Source organism: Lates calcarifer, linkage group LG20 (assembly GCF_001640805.2).
Source record: "Lates calcarifer isolate ASB-BC8 linkage group LG20, TLL_Latcal_v3, whole genome shotgun sequence".
Lineage (NCBI taxonomy): Eukaryota > Metazoa > Chordata > Actinopteri > Centropomidae > Lates > Lates calcarifer.
Window position 1 is genome coordinate 14,067,084 of NC_066852.1, and position 19,639 is coordinate 14,086,722.

General features: G+C 41.2%; 1 protein-coding gene across 5 annotated transcripts in view; it reads left to right on the forward strand.

Annotated features, from left to right (window-relative positions):
- Positions 1-19,639, forward strand: part of nrxn2a (neurexin 2a) — a 114,014-nt gene that overhangs the window by 37,878 nt on the left and 56,497 nt on the right. For 3 of the 5 annotated variants that reach the window (XM_018692014.2, XM_051078528.1, XM_018692017.2), the window contains 7 exons: positions 3,085-3,246; positions 7,571-8,000; positions 8,725-9,108; positions 9,973-10,176; positions 14,060-14,086; positions 18,638-18,757; positions 18,846-19,227. In XM_018692014.2, the coding sequence (XP_018547530.1) occupies positions 3,085-3,246; positions 7,571-8,000; positions 8,725-9,108; positions 9,973-10,176; positions 14,060-14,086; positions 18,638-18,757; positions 18,846-19,227 (1,709 nt within the window). The remainder of the gene's footprint in view (positions 1-3,084; positions 3,247-7,570; positions 8,001-8,724; positions 9,109-9,972; positions 10,177-14,059; positions 14,087-18,637; positions 18,758-18,845; positions 19,228-19,639) is intronic. The other 2 variants (XM_051078527.1, XM_018692020.2) reach the window with 1 other exon arrangement.

Genomic DNA, 19,639 nt, shown 5'->3' on the forward strand with positions numbered 1-19,639 from the left:
CTCAAACCTGTAAACAGTTTTTTTGCCACTTGAGGGCAGCTGAAGTTATGAACATGACGTTAGCATATTATCACCTGTTGAGTTGATATGGTACACACACATCTAGCAGTTACAGAGCAACATTATCATTCATTTGGAGTCGAGTTTGTGGCTGCCTGGTGAATATTCACTTTCCTTTAGCTGTGTTTTTGGTCTTACCTACTCCTGAGGGAAATATCTGGCTCAGCTATGCTCCACTATGTTCACCAGTTAGTCACTAACTGTGTCTCTATGTCATTTGGTGCTGAGTGGGTAGTGTACAGTGGGTTTTTAACAACATTTGGCCAGTAATATCGGCTCCAAAAACGTGCAGCCACTCTAAGTAAGTCCTCTCAAAATCTTTTCAAGCACTGCTAATATATTCTAACATTCTTCCTTTAACACATACATCAGATGCACCTGGTGACGCCACTGTCAAAATGCCATAGCGCTGCATAATCAATATTATTGGAGCATTAACTCAGTGTTTGGGCACAATTGCTTTTTGTGCTTTAGTCTGCCAATGAAGTTGGCACATATTCAGAAGTGTGTACAAAATGCTGAAGCACACATATTGTATCTGTTCAAGCAAAACTCCTCTGAGCTCAGGTACAACTCTTACCTTAAAACTGCAATTTAAAAAATGGGCTTTTGATTATTTACTGTTGCAAATTTGCCTGAGCCACAACTAAGCCAAACATATTTCTCTACAGTGAGATTTGCCATGTGCAATGCATTCAAATGATTTCTTTGCAAAAGCAGGATTCATTTTGTATCTAACTCTCTCATCATCACCAATATATTCTGAACTTGTCACATTAACCTGCATATAAACTTGCATCTTCCTCCACATCTTTTCCCTTACCCCGGCTTCCAGAAGAGCGGCAATCCAATGCTTACAACCTCACTTATGCTTTCAGCCATGCATTTGATCCCTGTGTAAATTGCTTTCCCCTCAGATAAGTTACCTCACTGACATGTAGATAGGGGGAACTGTAACTCCCAAGAGAGTGCTGGTGGAAACATTTTATTAGATCCGGTGGTGCTTTTCAGGGTAGAATTTCTCCTATCACTATCTCCTTTCCATCTGTCTTTTCTTTTTAGTGTCATGGGCAAACCAAATAGTGCTCATTCCCTCTCCTTTTCTGAACCTTATTAATGATGCATCCATTGTATTTATGGTCCTGTACTGTACAAACAACACACACACTAACATGCACATAAATGATCTGTTGTCCCCTCTAAACACCACACTCAATTCTCCCTGTAATTCTTGAGCTCCACTAACAGCCAATATGTGTTGACCCTTTAATCAGCATTGGCTGTGTAGGACTCCTGGAGACATTGTAATGAAAGGTCAGTCTTCAAGTGTACCAGCCAAGACTGGAGCCTTAATATTATCCTAATGTGTGCTTCTAATTAATGAAGCTTTTGCCTAATTCAGTAATTACCTTTGAACGCATTCATCCCTCACTTCTGATTTCCAAATGCCAGGAAATTAACTGTCTGGGTTGCCAGGATATGGTGTAATACCCAGTATTAGACATTGGTCATGCTTCTCTAGACGTCGTGGAGCGAAAGAGAAAGCAGCATCAATCATTTTCCAGACACTTTTATTTTCTGAAGTTTCCTGATGTGCAGTATCATCAGCCCACATTCGAGCCGTGCTATGGTCCGACGTCCAAGCCAAAGACACTCAAGTCTTCAACACTAGATTGACAGAAATCAATATCTGCCAGTACCTGAGAATGATCAGACAGGATCTAATTTTAGAGACCTGACACCTGAAGATACCATGTCAGGTCGCTCTTTTCTCTCTTATCCTCTTACTTTTAACAAACCAGTGATTTTTACAGAATAGCCACCATAGAAGTTAAGATACTTCCCAGATGCACTTTAAAGACTTGGGCTTTTAACACTCAGACTGCTTTGTCATGAGTCTGTCATTTTAAATTATTTGTTTTTTGTGTTGTGGTAGTTTAGTTATTATCCATTCTCATGACCAAAAATGTAGCTCACCATCTCCTTCATTGTTGTCATCATCCCATTTTTATCTTAATGCTCATTGTTCCATAAATATGTTATATAGCAGGTGCTATATATATGTATTTCCTAATCAAAATAAAATTCTTAATGAAAAATTAATCTAAATCAAATCCTATGAATCATTAAGCATGTCTGCACTAAAAATCAACTATAGTGAATGTACAGGGGCTGTTAAACTAACAATTCCCTCTCCCAAACCGGTCTCTGATATTTTACAAAGGATTTTATGAATGACATCTTCCCACTCGAGCCTTGCTTTTCTAAAATGATTTTGAATGGCCTGAGACCAATTAACCAAATCTTCGAACAAGCATGTCCCCTCCCTTGTTGGGGCTGTCATTTTTCATTTTCAACCTAAAATGCAATTTATCACAGGGAATACAATTTACAAAAGAACCATTTGTTTTTTCACAGTATTTTCCTGAAAATTGAAAAATGTGGCCCCTACCCACCCATCCACCCCCCAAAGAAAAAAAAAAATCATCAGCATTGTTTTCACTTATTATTCCAAAATGGGAGCTATATTTACATAACAGCATGTGTTAACAGTAGGCTTATTGTCATGGCAACAAGCATATCATTCCCTCCTATATATTCCAATTGAGTCCTTAATTTCTATTGTCTCTGTGTACTGATGAGACTGATAGGAGAATAATGTTGTTTTGTTGTTGCCAGTATACAAGTAATGTAGATTGCCGTCTTGATATCTTTAATCACAAATTAATTGAGTACACTGTAGCATTCATATTGCTTCAGAGCCAAAATGTCATTGGAGGGAATATTTATGGTATATTGCCTCCACTGCAATCCTGCTAATATATCAGAAACAGGGATCAGCAGAGATTAGTGAACCTTTCAAAGCTGTTCTTGTAATTGCCTTCAAGATCCAACATTAAGGCAAGCTCAACTAGAATCAAGAAACGAAGCATGAAATAATTAGGCCAGTTCTTTCTGTTTGGCTTAAAATCTCTCCATGTCTTGTCACTTATTCTCCCCGCACTCCCCACGTGGATCCTCTAGGTGACGATCTTGGTGGACGGGATTCTCACCACCACTGGCTACACTCAGGAGGACTACACCATGCTGGGCTCTGATGATCTCTTCTACATAGGGGGCAGCCTCAACACAGCTGACCTGCCAGGCTCCCCGGTCAGCAACAACTTCATGGGCTGTCTGAAAGATGTGAGTACAGCTCGACCTCGGTCTCAGCAGAAGACTGGAAATACTATCCCACCCTCCTTAGATAGCACTATAAGCAGAGCATGTTCTGTGTATAGAAAATCACCCCTCACATGGATATTGATTCTCCCGTTGTAGGGTGTTTGAAGGAGAAACATTTTGCTGAGAGGCTGCGCTGTGCAGTGCATATGCATTTGTAGATTCCTGTGGGAATCCCTTTGAGAATGTAGCTCCTAATATATGTGAGAAACAGATGCATCTTTTCGTGGAAAGCCCTGAAACACAGTCTGAACTCAGTTTCCACCACTACTTCCACATTTTTGAAGCTTTTAAACTCTGGTCTGTACCTGTCACATTGATTATCTTCAGCAAGCAAGTTAAGATCATGTACTTAGCATTAAAATTAGTGTAGGCAAAGCAGTGAATTATGGGTTAATGCCCAATTTCAGCCTGGTCTCACAAATGTTTAATGAAGTGAGCAATCTCATAAAAACCAAATGATGTGCTATGTGCATTAAAAGTGAGAAATGCTACCCTGTACTAAGGAAGGATTAGGAGCAGACAGGCAGTAGTTTGATATTTTAGTGAGGTGGAAAGCAATAGCATGAACGTCATGGTGGAAAATAGGTATATACATATTTTCTTGGGGTCAATACCCAACTCAGACAAATGAGTTTTCTTCTCTCAGAGACACTCCTGTCAAAGGACATAAGACTATTTATTCCATAAATGCTTATAAACTGTTATTAGGCCCTGCTCTTGATCCCCATTAAATCCAGCTGCATGGGATTCAGCTGGGAGTACAAAGCACCAAGGACAGAACAGACACATCACTTAGAAACAGGATGCACAAAATGCACAAGGCAAATAAAGTAGAAATATCCAGACTAAGCTAAAGTGGGAGCAGAGCACAACAAGCAGCAGCTTCATTCTCTGAGAATAAGAGCTTTACACATTCTCTTGTTAAAAGTAGATTGATGAGTTGTTGTAGACTCTACTAATGTAAAGAGATTTCTTTTTCAGTTTCATTTTTTTCCTATTGAAGTTCAATCGTAAAAGCAGTTTCACTTGCCAAGTATCCAGTTTTTGCAGAATGTATTTATAGCGGAGAAGTGAAAACGTCAGAAAGCTGTATTTTTATCCACAAAAAATAATCTGTGTTTCAAAGTTAAGTCCCATGACACATTCATAGAGAAGTTACTGACAAATTCTTTACATTTTTGATTTTTTTAGTTACGCTGAGCTCTGGGGATGGCACTGCCGGTTGGTCTGTTCATTTGTTATCTACTACTCAGACTGAATTATCTCAGCAACTATTGGATGGCTTGCCATGAAATTTGGACTGGAATTTGTGGTTTCCCAAATGATGCAGCGCACATCATTTGGGGAAACCCTGTCATCTCCTCTAGTGCCACCATGAGGTTGTGGTTTTAAACACCATATCTCTGTAACAGTTGGATGGATTGCCGTGAAATTATTGCAGATATTGTTCTGGTGACTTTTTCCCTGATGTTTCCCCCTGTGTCATGATCAGGTTAAAATTTCAGTTTGACCAGTGCTTTGGTTTATCACCAAATACCTGCAAAAATACTGTGTTTAATACTAATTAACACATGTCAGCGTGCTAACTGGCTAAACTAAGATGGAGGACCTGGCAAATATTACCCGCACCGCTGTGCCTAAGTACAGCCTCAGAGAGCAATAATCCTCACAGTCTGCAGCTATGCAATTTTGTCCATTAAACTCTCCAGCACAGACAAATTCAAAATTAAACTGTGTTTGTTATAATATTAGCAGTATTTGTTAATAAAGAACACCAACGTTTGAAAGCACTCAAGCGTTCACTGAATGATTTTTAAATGGAGACTCTGCATAATTACTCTGCAGTGTGAATAAACTGAAATGAAAATGAGATGTTATTTATGGACAGGTTATTGTCCCAGTAACGCTGCCAATGCTGCAACCTCCGCTCTGTGGGCGGTGTAGCTGGTGGTGGTGTTTAAACCTGCTACCACTGTGAAATGCAGGGAGCGTATGACGGGATAAAGAGTCATGATGACGGGATGACAAACCTGGGAAGTCCTGGTAATGGTGGGCAGGGGGTGGGGGGGTCAGATGAAGATCAGCCCGGTGGAAAATCCAGGAGCCGGGTTCAAAGTGAGCTCAAACTCAGAGCTCTTGAGTTTGGTGATGAACTAGGGTAACAAACCCCTCGCACATACATATCCAGCCTGGGAAAGAAAAGTGAGAAGTGCCTAAAATATTTATTGTATAAGCAGTGGATCTATTTAGGGGGATATCTGTCTTATTTTATTGAACGTAGTGAGTTTGGGCCATGACTAATCTCTCTAGACATTACATGATAATAGATGTGAGTGCTGCTGGGTAGAGGCCATCAGGTTCATCAGGTACAGGGATAATAATGGCCACTTTCAAATGGATGTCACGACTACAACAACTAGCAGGGAGAGATGAATTTGTCTTTGAAGTCACCGGCTTATTGGTCTGCAGTATGTGTGCCCACAGGATATCCCACACCACATCATTAGGTTCCTTTACTTTAATGCTTCAAAGATTGTGCCCAATTTGGTTATGAAGAATGTGTTCACACAGCTGTTAGCAGCAGAGAAGGTCTTCATTCTCTCGCTGCTGTTATTCTACCCTACTTGAGCATAAAAGATGTGAGGACTTTGTCAATCGACATTGGAAGAGCTTTATTCTTGTGTTTTGGGATACTCTGTAATCCTTGTCACATAAAGCAGCCATCTCAATTGGTGAAATAGGATTCCACTTCCTGTATTGTCCTTTGACTTATATAATAGCGCTGCAGAGGTCATTTGTAGCCATCTATGCATCTTTGTCAGACGTGGTGTTCCTACTTGTAAACACCGCCTGTACATAACCACTAATGCACTCCTCCCGCTGTGTTTAAGTGACTGTCTTCCCCATTTAAAAATTGCCTGTTACACTCATTTCTCGATGGTCAGTTTCGCCATCTGATTTCACTGCTTAATTAGTCACACTGAGGCAGTGTGAAGTGTGATATTGGCACAAATTGCCTCTCAGCTCTGCTGTTAGTCCTCTGTGCGGTGTGGTGTGTCACCTCAGGCAGGGACTGGTGATGTGGCAGATAACAGTGGGCTCGGGGTGACTTACCACTGATACAAAATGAGACAAGGATTGTTGTCTCCCCGCTGTGCATATTGATGAACCCAGAATGAAAGCAGAAAATAATAACAGTGCAGAGGCGCCCGTATAGGCATTTTATTGACGTCTGCTCTCAGTTTAAACAAGGTATTGTATAGCTTTTATTTAATATAAGTACATATCTTTAAAAAAGAAAGGGGGGTGGGGGTTGTATTTCACTCTATTTCCTGTGATTGATCTAGAATATCAAATCAACAGCCACACACACCTCAAAGGTGGAGAGAGATTTGCTGTATAGCCACTGCAGCTGGAAAATCAGATTTTTTTTTACCATTGTGCAGCTGTTTCTGCATCATGAGCTCAGAAATGTAAGTTTATGCCCTCTTCCATTTACTAAATTTACCTCTTAAAATAAGAAATTGTGAGTTTGTGCTCATCCACCTCTCTCCCACAGACTTCCTATGCTTGGACGTGATCTTTTTCAGTTTACTTAGTATAAACACGTTTAACTGTTTGTCATTGTGTGGGTGCTGTGTCTGTGATTCGTCTGTTCTGAGTTTAAGATTATTCTACTGTCGGACTCATTATACGTTCCTAAGTGAGTCAGCTAGAGTGTCTAAAATGTAAATGTTTGCATTTGCATGTAAATATAAAATGCATATCCAAATTTCATCAGCTTTTCAGCTCTTGCTCCCCTCTTGTTTTCTCATGACAGTTTTGTAGTTAATAGGGAAAAGGCAAATTCTTAACGTGGTGAAAAAGAATGTCTGGTCTCATTATTTAACAGGCAGCTTTTAACTTTGAGTACCAGTTCTACATGCTTCCTCTGTCTCTGTATGGATACACAGTATGAGACAGGAACAATCTCAGTGAGACAAAATATGGCTTTTTTTTTTCTTTTCTTTTTTTTTTTTTGGTTCATGCATCAAGTGCTTCTACATCCGTATAATTAAAGGTGCCAGTTCATTCGACTCGACTCTTGAAATGAAACCACCAGATCATTTTCTATGTGAGCTCTGAGTTCAGGTATGATTCAACGTGTTTTCTTCGGCACGTCCTTCTGAACGCTGCTGTGTCATATCGATTCTGGTGTGTATTAATGAGTAATATTCAACCTTTGCGCTGAATGTATTGCTCTCTCCAGCTGTCATCTCACCATGACATCTCTCTCATTTATTAGGTGGTCTACAAGAACAATGAGTTTAGACTGGAACTGTCACGGCTGGCTGAACAGCGGGATCCCAGGATCAGTATCCATGGTGACCTGATATTCAGCTGTGAGAATGTGGAAGCCCTGGAGCCGGTCACCTTCGACACGCCATCTGCCTACTTGACATTGCCCAGGTGGAACACAAAGAAGACGGGCGCCATATCTTTTGACTTCCGCACCACGGAACCCAACGGCCTGTTGCTGTTCAGTCATGGCAGCCTGCAGGGAGTACAGCCCGACAGGAAGCCCAGGGCAGACTTCTTCGCCATAGAGCTGCTGGATGGATTTCTCTACCTGGTCATGGATATGGGCTCCGGCAGCATCAAGACAAAAGCGAGTAACACGAGGCTCAGCGACGGCGAGTGGTGCCATGTGGACTTCCAGAGGAAAGGGCGCAACGGTGAGATAATTTTGTGTATTCAGGAAGGCAGGGGGGGGGGCTTCTGTCTGCTTCTGTTGCTGTGTTTTTCCAGTTTTAGCTGGGGACTAGAAAAAGTCCCCATATGCCAGCATGGATACAGTCACATCAGCACATTCTTGCGTTTTATTCACGGCATCAAAACATGCATGCTTATTAGCTTTTAATTACAACAATATTTTAGTTGCTATAATATATGTATGACATTTTGAAATCAGTGTTAACCTATTTCACAAGTGGCCAATTATACAGTCATCCACCTCAAATTAGGAGATGTCTGCTTTATTAGTACAATCCAAATGTCTGCCTTATTAGTGCAATCCAAATGCCTGCCTTATTAGTAGAAGCCAAAATAATACACACAGTTCCTTCTACTTCTTCCTTCACATTTCTATAAATAAATTCCCTTCCTTCTCAGGCAGGGTAATATGACAATGCAGATTTGTCATTTATAATTCTTCATTTTTCCGCAGAAAGTTTTAGTTTTAGCTTCCGCTTTCACTCACAAAATCAATTCCCAAGGACTGGCAGTGCAGTTTCTTTATCCACACTTTTTACAACAAGCAGAGAGTGGCGCCCACTTCCTCAATCTCACAGTTTGTTCTCACTTTTCACTTAGCGCAACCCACACACACCTGTCTTCATTTTCTGCAACAAAAACATCGTATAAGTCCAAATTGGCTCACTGTTAATGCCTGCCCTACAGGCCTTATCTCTGTGAACAGCCAGAGCGTCCCCTTTTCTGCTAATGAAGGCAGCGAGATCCTTGACCTAGACGGGGACATGTATCTTGGAGGTTTACCTGAGGATCGTCAAGCCCTCATTCTCCCCCCCGAGGTGTGGACGGCCTCCCTTGGCCTCGGCTACGTGGGCTGCGTGAGGGACCTCTTCATTGACGGGCAGAGCCGCAACCTGTGGAGGCTGGCGGAGGTTCAGGGCGCCACAGATGTCAGCAGCTTCTGCACCAGAGAAACTCATGTCAGGTGTGCCAGAGACACATGCGCCAACAGCGGACACTGCAGAGAAGGCTGGAACCGCCACATTTGTGACTGCAGTGGTACTGGCTACTTAGGTCGCAGCTGTGAGAAGGGTAAGAATTTCTGAGAAGGATGGAAGTGGATGGGGGGGATAAGTGACTTTCAATTGCTGCTGCAAAGCTTTTAACACACTTTGGCCAGTATTTTATTTATCAACTCAGCTGCACAGTAGCTTTAAAGTGCCGGCACAGATGAAAAAAGAAGGTAGATACAAAGAAAATTCATTATCATGCCTTAATGTTCAAGCCTCCAAACAATAATAACTTCATTTGCAATTGCAGTGCGATCACCTACATACTGTATAATGTCATATCGATTCAAATGTGAACCACACTGTCAGCTCAAAATAACCCCGCACATCCACAAAGCAGTTTAAGTGACTATGCACAGAAAAACAAAATTCAGTTGTTATTCATTTAAGCCATTCAGAAGTAAATTACAGCATTTCGTACAGTATAGTGAATCATTAATGAAGTGTCAGTATCAAGAGGTTGCCAGTGCTATGCGTGTTCCATTAGAAATGCTGTGCTGCTTCAGCAGCATGATTCGGCCTGAATCACACTGCATTTACCATGCAGATGGTTTTCTCACAGAGAGGCCAAATTACGCAGATCCATTGGCAGCTAATAGTATGAGGGATATATGAAAATCCCTCTTGTATTGCACTATGATGGGTATAAATCCTTCAGAAATTTGATTGCAGCTGCCGCTGTCTTCCCATGCTCCAGGCTGTTTCTGCCATCTGGTGTGGCTGATGAAAACTGCAATCTAAAATTATATCATGCTGCACCTGAGATAAGCTCAAACAGAATTCAGATTTCATTCCATAAACGCCACTTTGTGTTTTTAATTTAGTGCTGTGATTGCCCCTCCGGGGTTCATTGTCTGCTAATGCTTCATGTTCCTGAAATCTACAGAAGCCACCATGGTGAGCTATGACGGCAGCATGTATCTAAAGGTGGGGCTGCCAAGGACTCTGCACACAGAGGCCGAGGATGTGTCCCTGCGCTTCATGTCCCAGAGGGCCTTTGGGTTGCTGATGGCCACCACCTCTCAGCAGTCAGCGGACACCCTGCGTTTGGAGCTGGATGGAGGCAGAGTGAAACTCACTGTGAACCTGGGTAATGCTGCTGCGGCAAATGCGAGCAGATAATACCACTTGACCTTTCAGGACACATCACCTAGCTGGAGTTCTCATGATATTAGTTTTGTCTCAGACTCTCCCATACCCATCTTCATATACAATAACTACAGTTGCTTAAAAAAAGATAAGCATATACCATGGTTCTTTTGCATGTAGCTGTAATTAAAAAAAAACCAAAAAACTTGATCCTCATTTTTAAAGAACTATCATTAGGAGTTTGAACGTGTTTCATTTATGGATGGGGATTTAAAGAAATAGTTCAACCTTTTGGGAGATACACTTATTCCGTCTTTGGTAGAGAGTTAGAAAAAAATATTCACAGCCTACCACTGTCATGTCCTCCATGAAAAATAATGCTATAGTCAGCAGAAAGTTAGCTTAGCTTAGCACAAAGCTGGGAGAAAACAGCTAGCCAGGTTCTGTCAAATAGTGACAAAGTCTGCCTACCAGCACCTCTAAAGCTTACTAATTAACATGATATATCTTGTCTCTTGTGTAATCTGTACAATAACTGAAGTGTAAAAATGATGTTGCTGTTTTATGAGGGTTTATTTGTCAGACTATTTTTTGGCCATGCAAAGCAACTTTCAGCTGGTTGCCTGGCAACTGCTCAAATCCACAAAGTAGTCTGACACGTAACCCCTCAATAAAACGGTGAACTGTTGTATTTACCTTTTTGTTGGGTGTTCTTGTTAGCTGGCTGCAGCTTCATATTTAACAGACTGACATGAGTGATATTTATCTTCTCATCTAACTCTCCACCACAGAAAGCGAATAGTAGAGTATTTCCTCAAAAGTTTTGGTTTTCCAGCATTTACTATGGGTGGACTAAGGCTGGGCAATAAAAAAAAGTGTCACAATAACAATTCCCACAAAAACAATCTGATGGGTAATTTATGATAAATGTGTCTGTTCTGAGGAACACAGGTAGCTCACCTGGTTTTGGCACGCACCATGTGTAAAGGCCGAGTCCTTGCTGTGGCGACTCAGGTTCAAATCCAGCTCGGACATCCCCTCTGTCCCTGTCCCCTGCCATTCCTGTCTCTCTCCACTGTGACTAATAAAGCAGAAATGCCAAAAAAAGTAATCTTACGTCTATTCTGCATTTGGGTCAGCCCTCATTTGAACAGTCACCCTGTTTGGATACAGCACTACACCTCTGTAGTTGACAAGTGTAGAGCCAAAACAAATACAAATACAGCAGTACCAGTTTGCAATAGCCAGTATGTGTAGTGTAACATGTTGATCTTCTGTGTGATGTTCCTGTAAAAACATTGTTTCTGTCGCCCTGCTGAGGCATAAACGTTATTCCCGGCTGTTTGCAGAGAGAATCGAGTTATTGATTCAAAAATAAATGATAGGTTAGAAAACATGAAAAAATCTTTTTCTGAATACACCAAACTTCAAATTAAGAGGCACCCTGCGGAGTTTTCTTTTAAACAAACGAGGTATGTCCTTCCTCATTGATGGTATTAAATGTACATATCAAAAATGATCAGTATGAAAAAAAAAATCTCCTTTTTTTTATTATTGTTTTTGGACTTTTAGCTTTTATTAGATAGGACAGTAGCGAGTGACAGGAAACTGGGAGAGAAAGTAGGGGAATGACATGCAGCAAAGGTCCGACCGGATTAGGAGTTGAACCGGGGTGCAGCTGCTCAGGCCTATGTGGTATGTGCCCTAACCTGAGTAGGATTCTATTCTTGGCCATATCGCCCAGCCCTACTATACACAGTGCCATTATTTCTAAACCATTAGACCATTAACTTTATTTTTTATTGCTGTTATTGAAAAGTTTCCAGTTTTGAGGCAAACAGGAAACATAGGGAAAGAAGGGTTTGACTTGCTGGCAGAATCGAACCATGGATGTTCGTGGTTATATGTTGTGTGCCTAAACCATTTGGCTGCCAGGGTGCACCAAAATGTGTATATTTATACACCAGTAAGAGAACGGTCACCTGTTCCCATGTAAAAAAAAAACAAAAAAAAAAAAAAAACACAAGATACCACACCAACATCTAAAACTACAAAAACATAAAACTCAAGTGCCTTTTTAAGCAACTGTAGGTGTGTATGTATATTCTGCCTTCTCTCTCTCTCTCTCTCTCTCTCTCTCTCTCTCTCTCCCTCTCTCCCTCTCTCCCTCTCCTTCTCCCTCCTCTCTCTCTCCCCTTCTCTCTCTTTCTCCCTTTCAGTTCATCCAATGGTCAGGTCCCATCTGACCGTCTCGGCTCTTTCAGCCCTTCAATGGCTTGTCTGCAGTTCAAGGAGAAGGCAGTCAGAGACCAGATCCGTCATTACGCTGAGATATTACCACTTAGGCTGCTCCTGCTGTATGTGACCATTGTAGTTCCCTCCCCTCACATTTACTGGCCCGTCCAGTTTAGAGTCGCTTCACTGAACAGAGGGTGCCAGGGATGGACGGACACACACACACACACACACACACACACACACACACACACACACGCACACAGACACAGTCTTGCATACCTGCAGCAGAAAGTCCCTCTGGTCTCTGGCTGTCTGTATCCACTGCTCTGTGATGGTTGACAGCTTGAGAGCACTCCTCAGCTGCATGACTTACACCAGTATATTCATGTGCAGTCGGATAAATTGGTTTCATTATTCAGAACATGGAAATGATGAGTGGGTGAATCCATTTTGAGGCCAAAAATGTGAATATTGCAGATGGATTTAGAAGGTATCAGCTGCTGTAGACATGAAAAAATGTTAGCAATGCATCACATTTGTGCTGTTGTCATTTCTCTCATGGTGTAAGGTTCGTTGCAGCTGCAGGTTGTGCAAATCGCCCCTTTCCTCTCTAGTTAACTTGGAAAATATATTACTAATATATTATTTATAAATTGTCAGGCCTGCAGAAGAAGCAGGAGACAGCATCATGTCAGTTAACAGCAATTTAAGAGTGAAGTTCAAGGTTTGGGCTGTTGAGTAGAGGTTCATTGGTACAAACTTATTAAATTACATATTTTGTAGATTTCAGTGAAATTAATCAATCACCTTAATGTCTGCATCACTTATGAATGTACGGAGACTGTCCTAAACACAATACTGCTATATAACACACTTTTAGAATATGATGAGAAGCTATCTGTCTCAAAAAAAAAAAAAAAAAAAAACTGAGATGATTAGATCCAAGAGTAAACTAGTCATTGCAAATTCTGCCTAATTTCCATAATTGCCTTAACTTAAGTGCCGTTGTTCAGTAGCCACTCACACCTGCTCTTTGCAGTACAATCATTGTGCTCCTTTGGGTGATAAGCTATAAGATTTTTTTTTCACTCTCTTTCAAATGTTGAAGTTTTCATTTATTATCTCCACACGAGACGCTCAGATCTGGCACAGGTTCCATTTTCCATTTTTGTTATCTGTATCAATTTTCCTCACAGCAGTACATGTTTGCTGAATTATCCCAAAGCACATGTCAGTAAAATTGTCAGTCGTGGTATCTGAAACTGTCAAATTTGTTCGCCGATGCTGAATCTAAGCAGCCGTACCAGAGCCCGATACCGGTGCTAAAAATAAATACTGGTGCACCTCTACTTTTATGGTCAATAAAGCTCTTATTGATCCCAGCTTTGATCTGGTCTGTTGTCCTTCCAGCAGTGCCAGACGCATGCTGAGGTTTTCCTTCTCACCCAGTGTTCCTTTTTCTAATCTTATGTACACTACGGGGGAGGAAAGTGGCGGTTTAGACTCTCGAGGCTGTCCCCGGATGGTGGGCTCTGAAAAGCACTGAACTGTCTGCAGAATGTACCTTGAAGGATGTGAAATATTCTCCTCTTTTGTGCTGTTCTTTTTTTCTTTTAATCTCACCATCTCACTCTCTCTCTCACCAGATTGTATCAGGATAGACTGTAATCTCAGTAAGTGTCTCCTATGATTATTTACTGTAACATGATTTAGAGAACATGCACTGTGGTGTAATCATATGCCTCTTGCTCTATTCCCTTATGAAACGGAACATAATTCATTTATTCTGCCCCACAATTCCCCTTGTTTACTGTTGCTTTTATCCTGCTCATAAGCATCATTACAAAGATAAGAACAAGAATGAGACTTCACTGTGGCAAACATTTGGTTGAATATAATTGCATCCTTTTTCTCTGTGCTCATGAAATGCACATTTTCGCAACAATTTAAATTACACATTGTCTCATTATTGGAATGTAATAATGTTGTAATCAAATGCAGCTAAATTTGATGTGCAGTAGTCTGCTGTTGTGCTGCCAATAAGTCTATCATCCACTTGCCGGCGAATAACTTAGCCGATAATGGAGCAGAGTTCAAGTACAATCAGCAATTATCTGCAGGGAGGAAAGCGGAGCTCAGTCTCAGTTTAGAGGAAAATTAGATTTTGTCACTGGGTGATCACACTCACACTCACAGTGACAGAGCTGAGATTAAGGTTAAGGTTAAAGTGATATCTGATCAATAGAAGAGTATGAGACAAGGCTGTCAGCTACCAATCATGAGCCTGTTTGTGATTAGTGAGAGAGTACAGTTTGTTGCAGCCAATTCTTCATATTTTAGGAGATGAACTGAGCATTCTCTTTAAGGAAATTAAATCACCAGATGTCAGATTTTTCAGAGGAATCTTTGAATACATCTTTGAATATGCAATGCAGATGAAATGCAGATTGAATAAGCTATATAAATGTATCAAATGTCTGAAATCCTTCAATATGAAAAGTGACTTAATACAAACACAAGTCAAGAGCATCAATCAAATACATTTTCGTGAACCATGGAGGATTTAAATGTGCAAATATAATTTCATTGATTAAAAGGCAGATGAATGCCACCGGCAGATCTTCCTCTATATTATTAGAATTGATTTTCTGGTGTCCTGTACTCCTGTGAAATGGATTGGCACTTTAGGCTGTGGCGTGATGATGTCGGAATTTGTGATGCAGATTGTTGCTCTCACCTGATAGTGAGAGACAGGCAATTTAAGTTTTGGTTCAGACCAGAGCGGTGAGAGAAATAGATAAAAGCTATTGCCAGTGGAGAGGTGAACGGCTCTCTGATATAGATCATCCAATACAGAAGAGGCTTATGAATGCTTATAAAAGTTATCACTATAATCGAGTGCCGGCTGAAAGCTTGTTTCCACCCCTCATGTATGAATAATTCCTGGCTTCTCTAAAAGAAAGCATTTAACTGTTAATTTCCCATTTTTCCGTGATTTATAGAGCTGCCTGTATATTAGTCATTAGATTGCATTTACGATCACCTGAGATGAAGGGAGCCCAGTGCAACAGCTGTTTATGTACTCTCAGACACATTTTGATATTACGCGTGTACAATGGAGAAATCAATAACACTCAGTCTGTGCTGTAATTTTGTCTCATGTTAATCTATTGATCTGAGGCTCAGATTTAAAGACTGCATAGCAACAGGGACGCTTTAACTGTTGCAACAGATTTACAACACATGTATTAGCCTAGGCGGCGGTCCATTGTTTTGAACGGATTACACTGTTTGTCTCTGATCAAGGTAAGTAGTGAGTGTGCATTCATGTTTGTGTGGACGGTAAAAAAGAAATGAGATGTGCAAGTACTGTCTCTGTAAACTAGCTCAATAATCCACCTGCAGGAGAACAATTCATAGCCACTTTAAATGGTTTATCATGCACATTAGAGAGTAAAATATGCAGATGCATAATTATGCAAATAGCAAAGATAAGAAATGTATTGAACATGGCCTGTGAATGAAAGGCTGTATATCCTTTATCTCTCCAGATATCTGCTCAACACATTGCTTTCTCTACCACCAGATGGCATTGTACCATCATGCACTGCCCACAGAAAATGCATACTGTATGTGCACTTGTCTCTGTGTGTAAAATTTATCATCTTCCTGATCAATTATACAATATATCTATGCTACACCAGTGACCTCTGAAGAGATTAATACTGCAGATGAGATGATGGAGGGTTCGTTAATGGATTTTATGGTTGATGACAGAAAATGGAGCCAAATTTTAAATTGCAGAATTATCTGCCTAAGTGATTTAGACAATCACCATTTAGTGAGTGCCATCATTGGGGTGAATTACTGTTTGCACCGTTTAGTGATTTGTGAATTTTAGGATCAGCTTACAGCTTGATTACAGGATTGAGAAGTCAGATTTCTTAGGTGAGGTTTTTCTGTGTGTGTGTGTGTGTGTGTGCGTGTGTGTGTGTAGCTGATTTTCTGAAGGAATCAAAGAGACAGCCCATCTGCAGCAGCTGCTTGGAAGCTGTCCACAACTGGATCCACTGTGGGAGGGTAATAGCTGTAAGAACAAATGTTGCTGCAGTGCTCTTGAGTAATTCTCAGGAATCTGGGGAATAATGGTACACAGCACACTTTGAAATGAGGCATTTGTTCTGCAAAATTACAGGAATTACCATAACATGCTTTGATTAACATGCACACCCTGCATTCAAAGTCTCAGCTCACCCATAATGCTGACCTGTATAACTGCATCATGCCTTTGAAGTTATCCTTGTTTGAAAATGTTAATCAAATTCATTTTCAACTCAGGATCAAACCTGACAAAATAGACCCTTTACATGTGCGCTTTTGCTCTCGAGCCTCTAGAAGCTGAGCTTGTGAATTAAAGGATCTTTGAATAGAGCCCACATTTCAAAGGGTTCACAGACAGATGTGTGTGTTTGAATACATATTATATTCCACCATTTTACTACCCTCTGCACTCGGTGATAGAGGTACTACGCCGATATAAGCACAGTGCGCAGTTTTACTGCGTGTGCTTCATCGATATATATGACCCCACTTTCAAATGAAAAGCTAGTTCAGTAATTACTGCGATCAATTCTTCCGACGTTAACCACAATGGACCTTGACAGACAATGATGCTGTTAGAGATGCAGGTGTCTTACATCAGTGGTAGCTAATGTAGTTGTCATTACTGGATCCGTACCAGAAACCCAATTTGTTCTACACGTGCAAAACTGCATCTACTTCCTGACATTGCTACACTAACCCTCGCGCATGTCTAGAACAAATCGCGTTTCTGGTACAGATCAGGTAGCGACAGTAGCCTCTAGCCTTTAGCCTCAAAGAAGAGATAAGGCTAAAGGCTAGAGCCTCTAATGTCAGACCCTAAAACCTCAGACCCTTTCTTTTTTATTTAAATCTTATGTCTTCACCCCCAGCTGATGCAGACTCAAGTAACATCACTTGAGGCAATTTATTAGACTTTGCCCAGCTCCTTCTGCAGCCACAAAAGGCTTTATGTGACTTTTTTCACATGTGCCTAAATGCTCCACAGCAACTGTAAACAGACTTTTATGTGTAAAATCACAGGAGTTGAATGTGTCTCTGAGACTGAGAAATATACATTGATGTTTACCCAGACACAATAAAACACAAGAAAATCCTTCACTTTCCTCACAAGAATTCTCCCCTCTGTTTTCTGTGTTGGTATTAGGATGTTTGGTTTAGATGTAGACATCAGATATCAGGGAAGCTTCCCTCTAAGAAGCACAGATAGTCCCTACTTTCCAGCATCCTGCTATGTCCTCTTTCATTACAGCAAATCTTGTCTGTACCAGAGTTTTCATGACAGATTTACAAGGTAAACATTTCTGTTTTTGTGTTGGACAATATTCCAGTCAGTGGTTTGTTTTTCATTACCCAAGTAAATCCATCAAATATAGAGGGAGCAGTATGTGACATGATTGATCTGCCTGGCGTGCATAGTCGATATTCAGCAGGTGGATGGTGGTTATCATTCGGTGCCCTGTAAAGGCACTTGATATGCAGCCCCTGAACAAAATCTCCAGTCGCAGTTTTATTTCCCCGAGGATGAAACAGTGAAGTGTTCGGAAACCCGTTGATGTTTTCCATTTATTGCCCTCTGTACGTCCCCTGTAATTCTCCTGCACCCTGAGCTCAATTAGACAGACAAACCCCTAAAGGCGCAGTCAGCTTAGGCATGGCCAATTAGTTTCCCAAGCGATGTCAGAACTCCTTTGAACTGCCGTGTCGGCCTGTTGCATAGGCACTGATTCGGAATGACGGTGCTGCAGTGGCAAGCTTCTGCACTGTGACCTATTTTGAAACCAGCAAAAAAAGGCAGAGGATAGTGCAGAAATGCTGAAACTTAAAGCTGTATGTTTGAGCTAAGCCTCTAGATAATAGCAAACATAATTCCCCAGTAGACATCAATCAAATACCCCTGTAAAGAGAGCCTGCGTCATGCTATTCCGTAAACTACTCTATGCATTCAGTCTCTTAGAATAGGAGCTAGGTAAATGTTGATGGCTGTGTGCGTGAGTGATTCTGTAAGAGAATTAATGTATGCACCCTGAGGAGAGAGTGCTTCTCATTTAGAGAGCTTCGTGTGGAAAAAGTGTACTGAGCTGATTTGGTATGATTGTCACTTGATGCTTTTCTCCTCTTAGGCAAGGGACCAGAGACACTCCTGGTAGGCGAGAAGCTGAATGACAATGAGTGGCACACAGTGAATGTGGTGCGGCGTGGGAAGAACTTACAGCTCTCTGTGGACAATGTGACCGTGGAAGGTACATTAGGAATGAAGGAGCTTTAGAGTAGCGAAGGTACAGATATTGAGAGGCTTTTGCAATTTAAGCTGCATGTTTTGCTCCCCAGGCCACATGACCGGCGCCCACACCCGCCTGGAGTTCAACAACATCGAGACGGGGATCATGACAGAGCGCCGTTTCATCTCTGTGATGCCTTCCAACTTCATCGGCCATTTACAGGCTCTCTCCTTCAATGGCATGCTCTATCTGGACCAGTGCAAGAATGGAGACATCTCTTACTGCGAGCTTAATGCTCGATTTGGCATGAGGCACATTGTGGCCAATCCTGTCATTTTTGTCACCCAGGCCAGCTATTTGGCCTTCTCTACCTTGCAGGCCTACGCCTCCATGCACCTTTTCTTCCAGTTCAAGACCACCAGTCCGGATGGCCTGATACTTTACAATTCTGGAGATGGAAGTGACTTCATTGTGGTGGAGCTGGTCAAAGGGTAAGTGCTGTGGTGTTTAGTCTGAGTTATAATGTACATATAGTGCAAACAGGAAAGATGGAAGGGGCCATTTGGGACAAGAACAAACTGTTTTCACCTAATTTTGTACTTTCAGTGCCAAAATATTTGTCTTGCAAAACTTAAGCCAGATGAATAGCAGCTTTTCTTCTCTCCTGGGCTCAAAATTACCTAATAATGATTCATATCTTGAATCCATTAGCCTGCAGCACTGAGCACAGACAAAAAAAAAAAAGCTTTAAAAACATTTGTTCATCATAAATTATTTTCGTTAAAGGGAGGGAAGCAGAGAAAAGAAAAACAATAGCTGCTGTTACCACTTAGCCGGTGTCACTCTCACACTCAGACCTACTCAGGCACATTTGGCAACTAGACTCAGTCTTAAATATGTTCC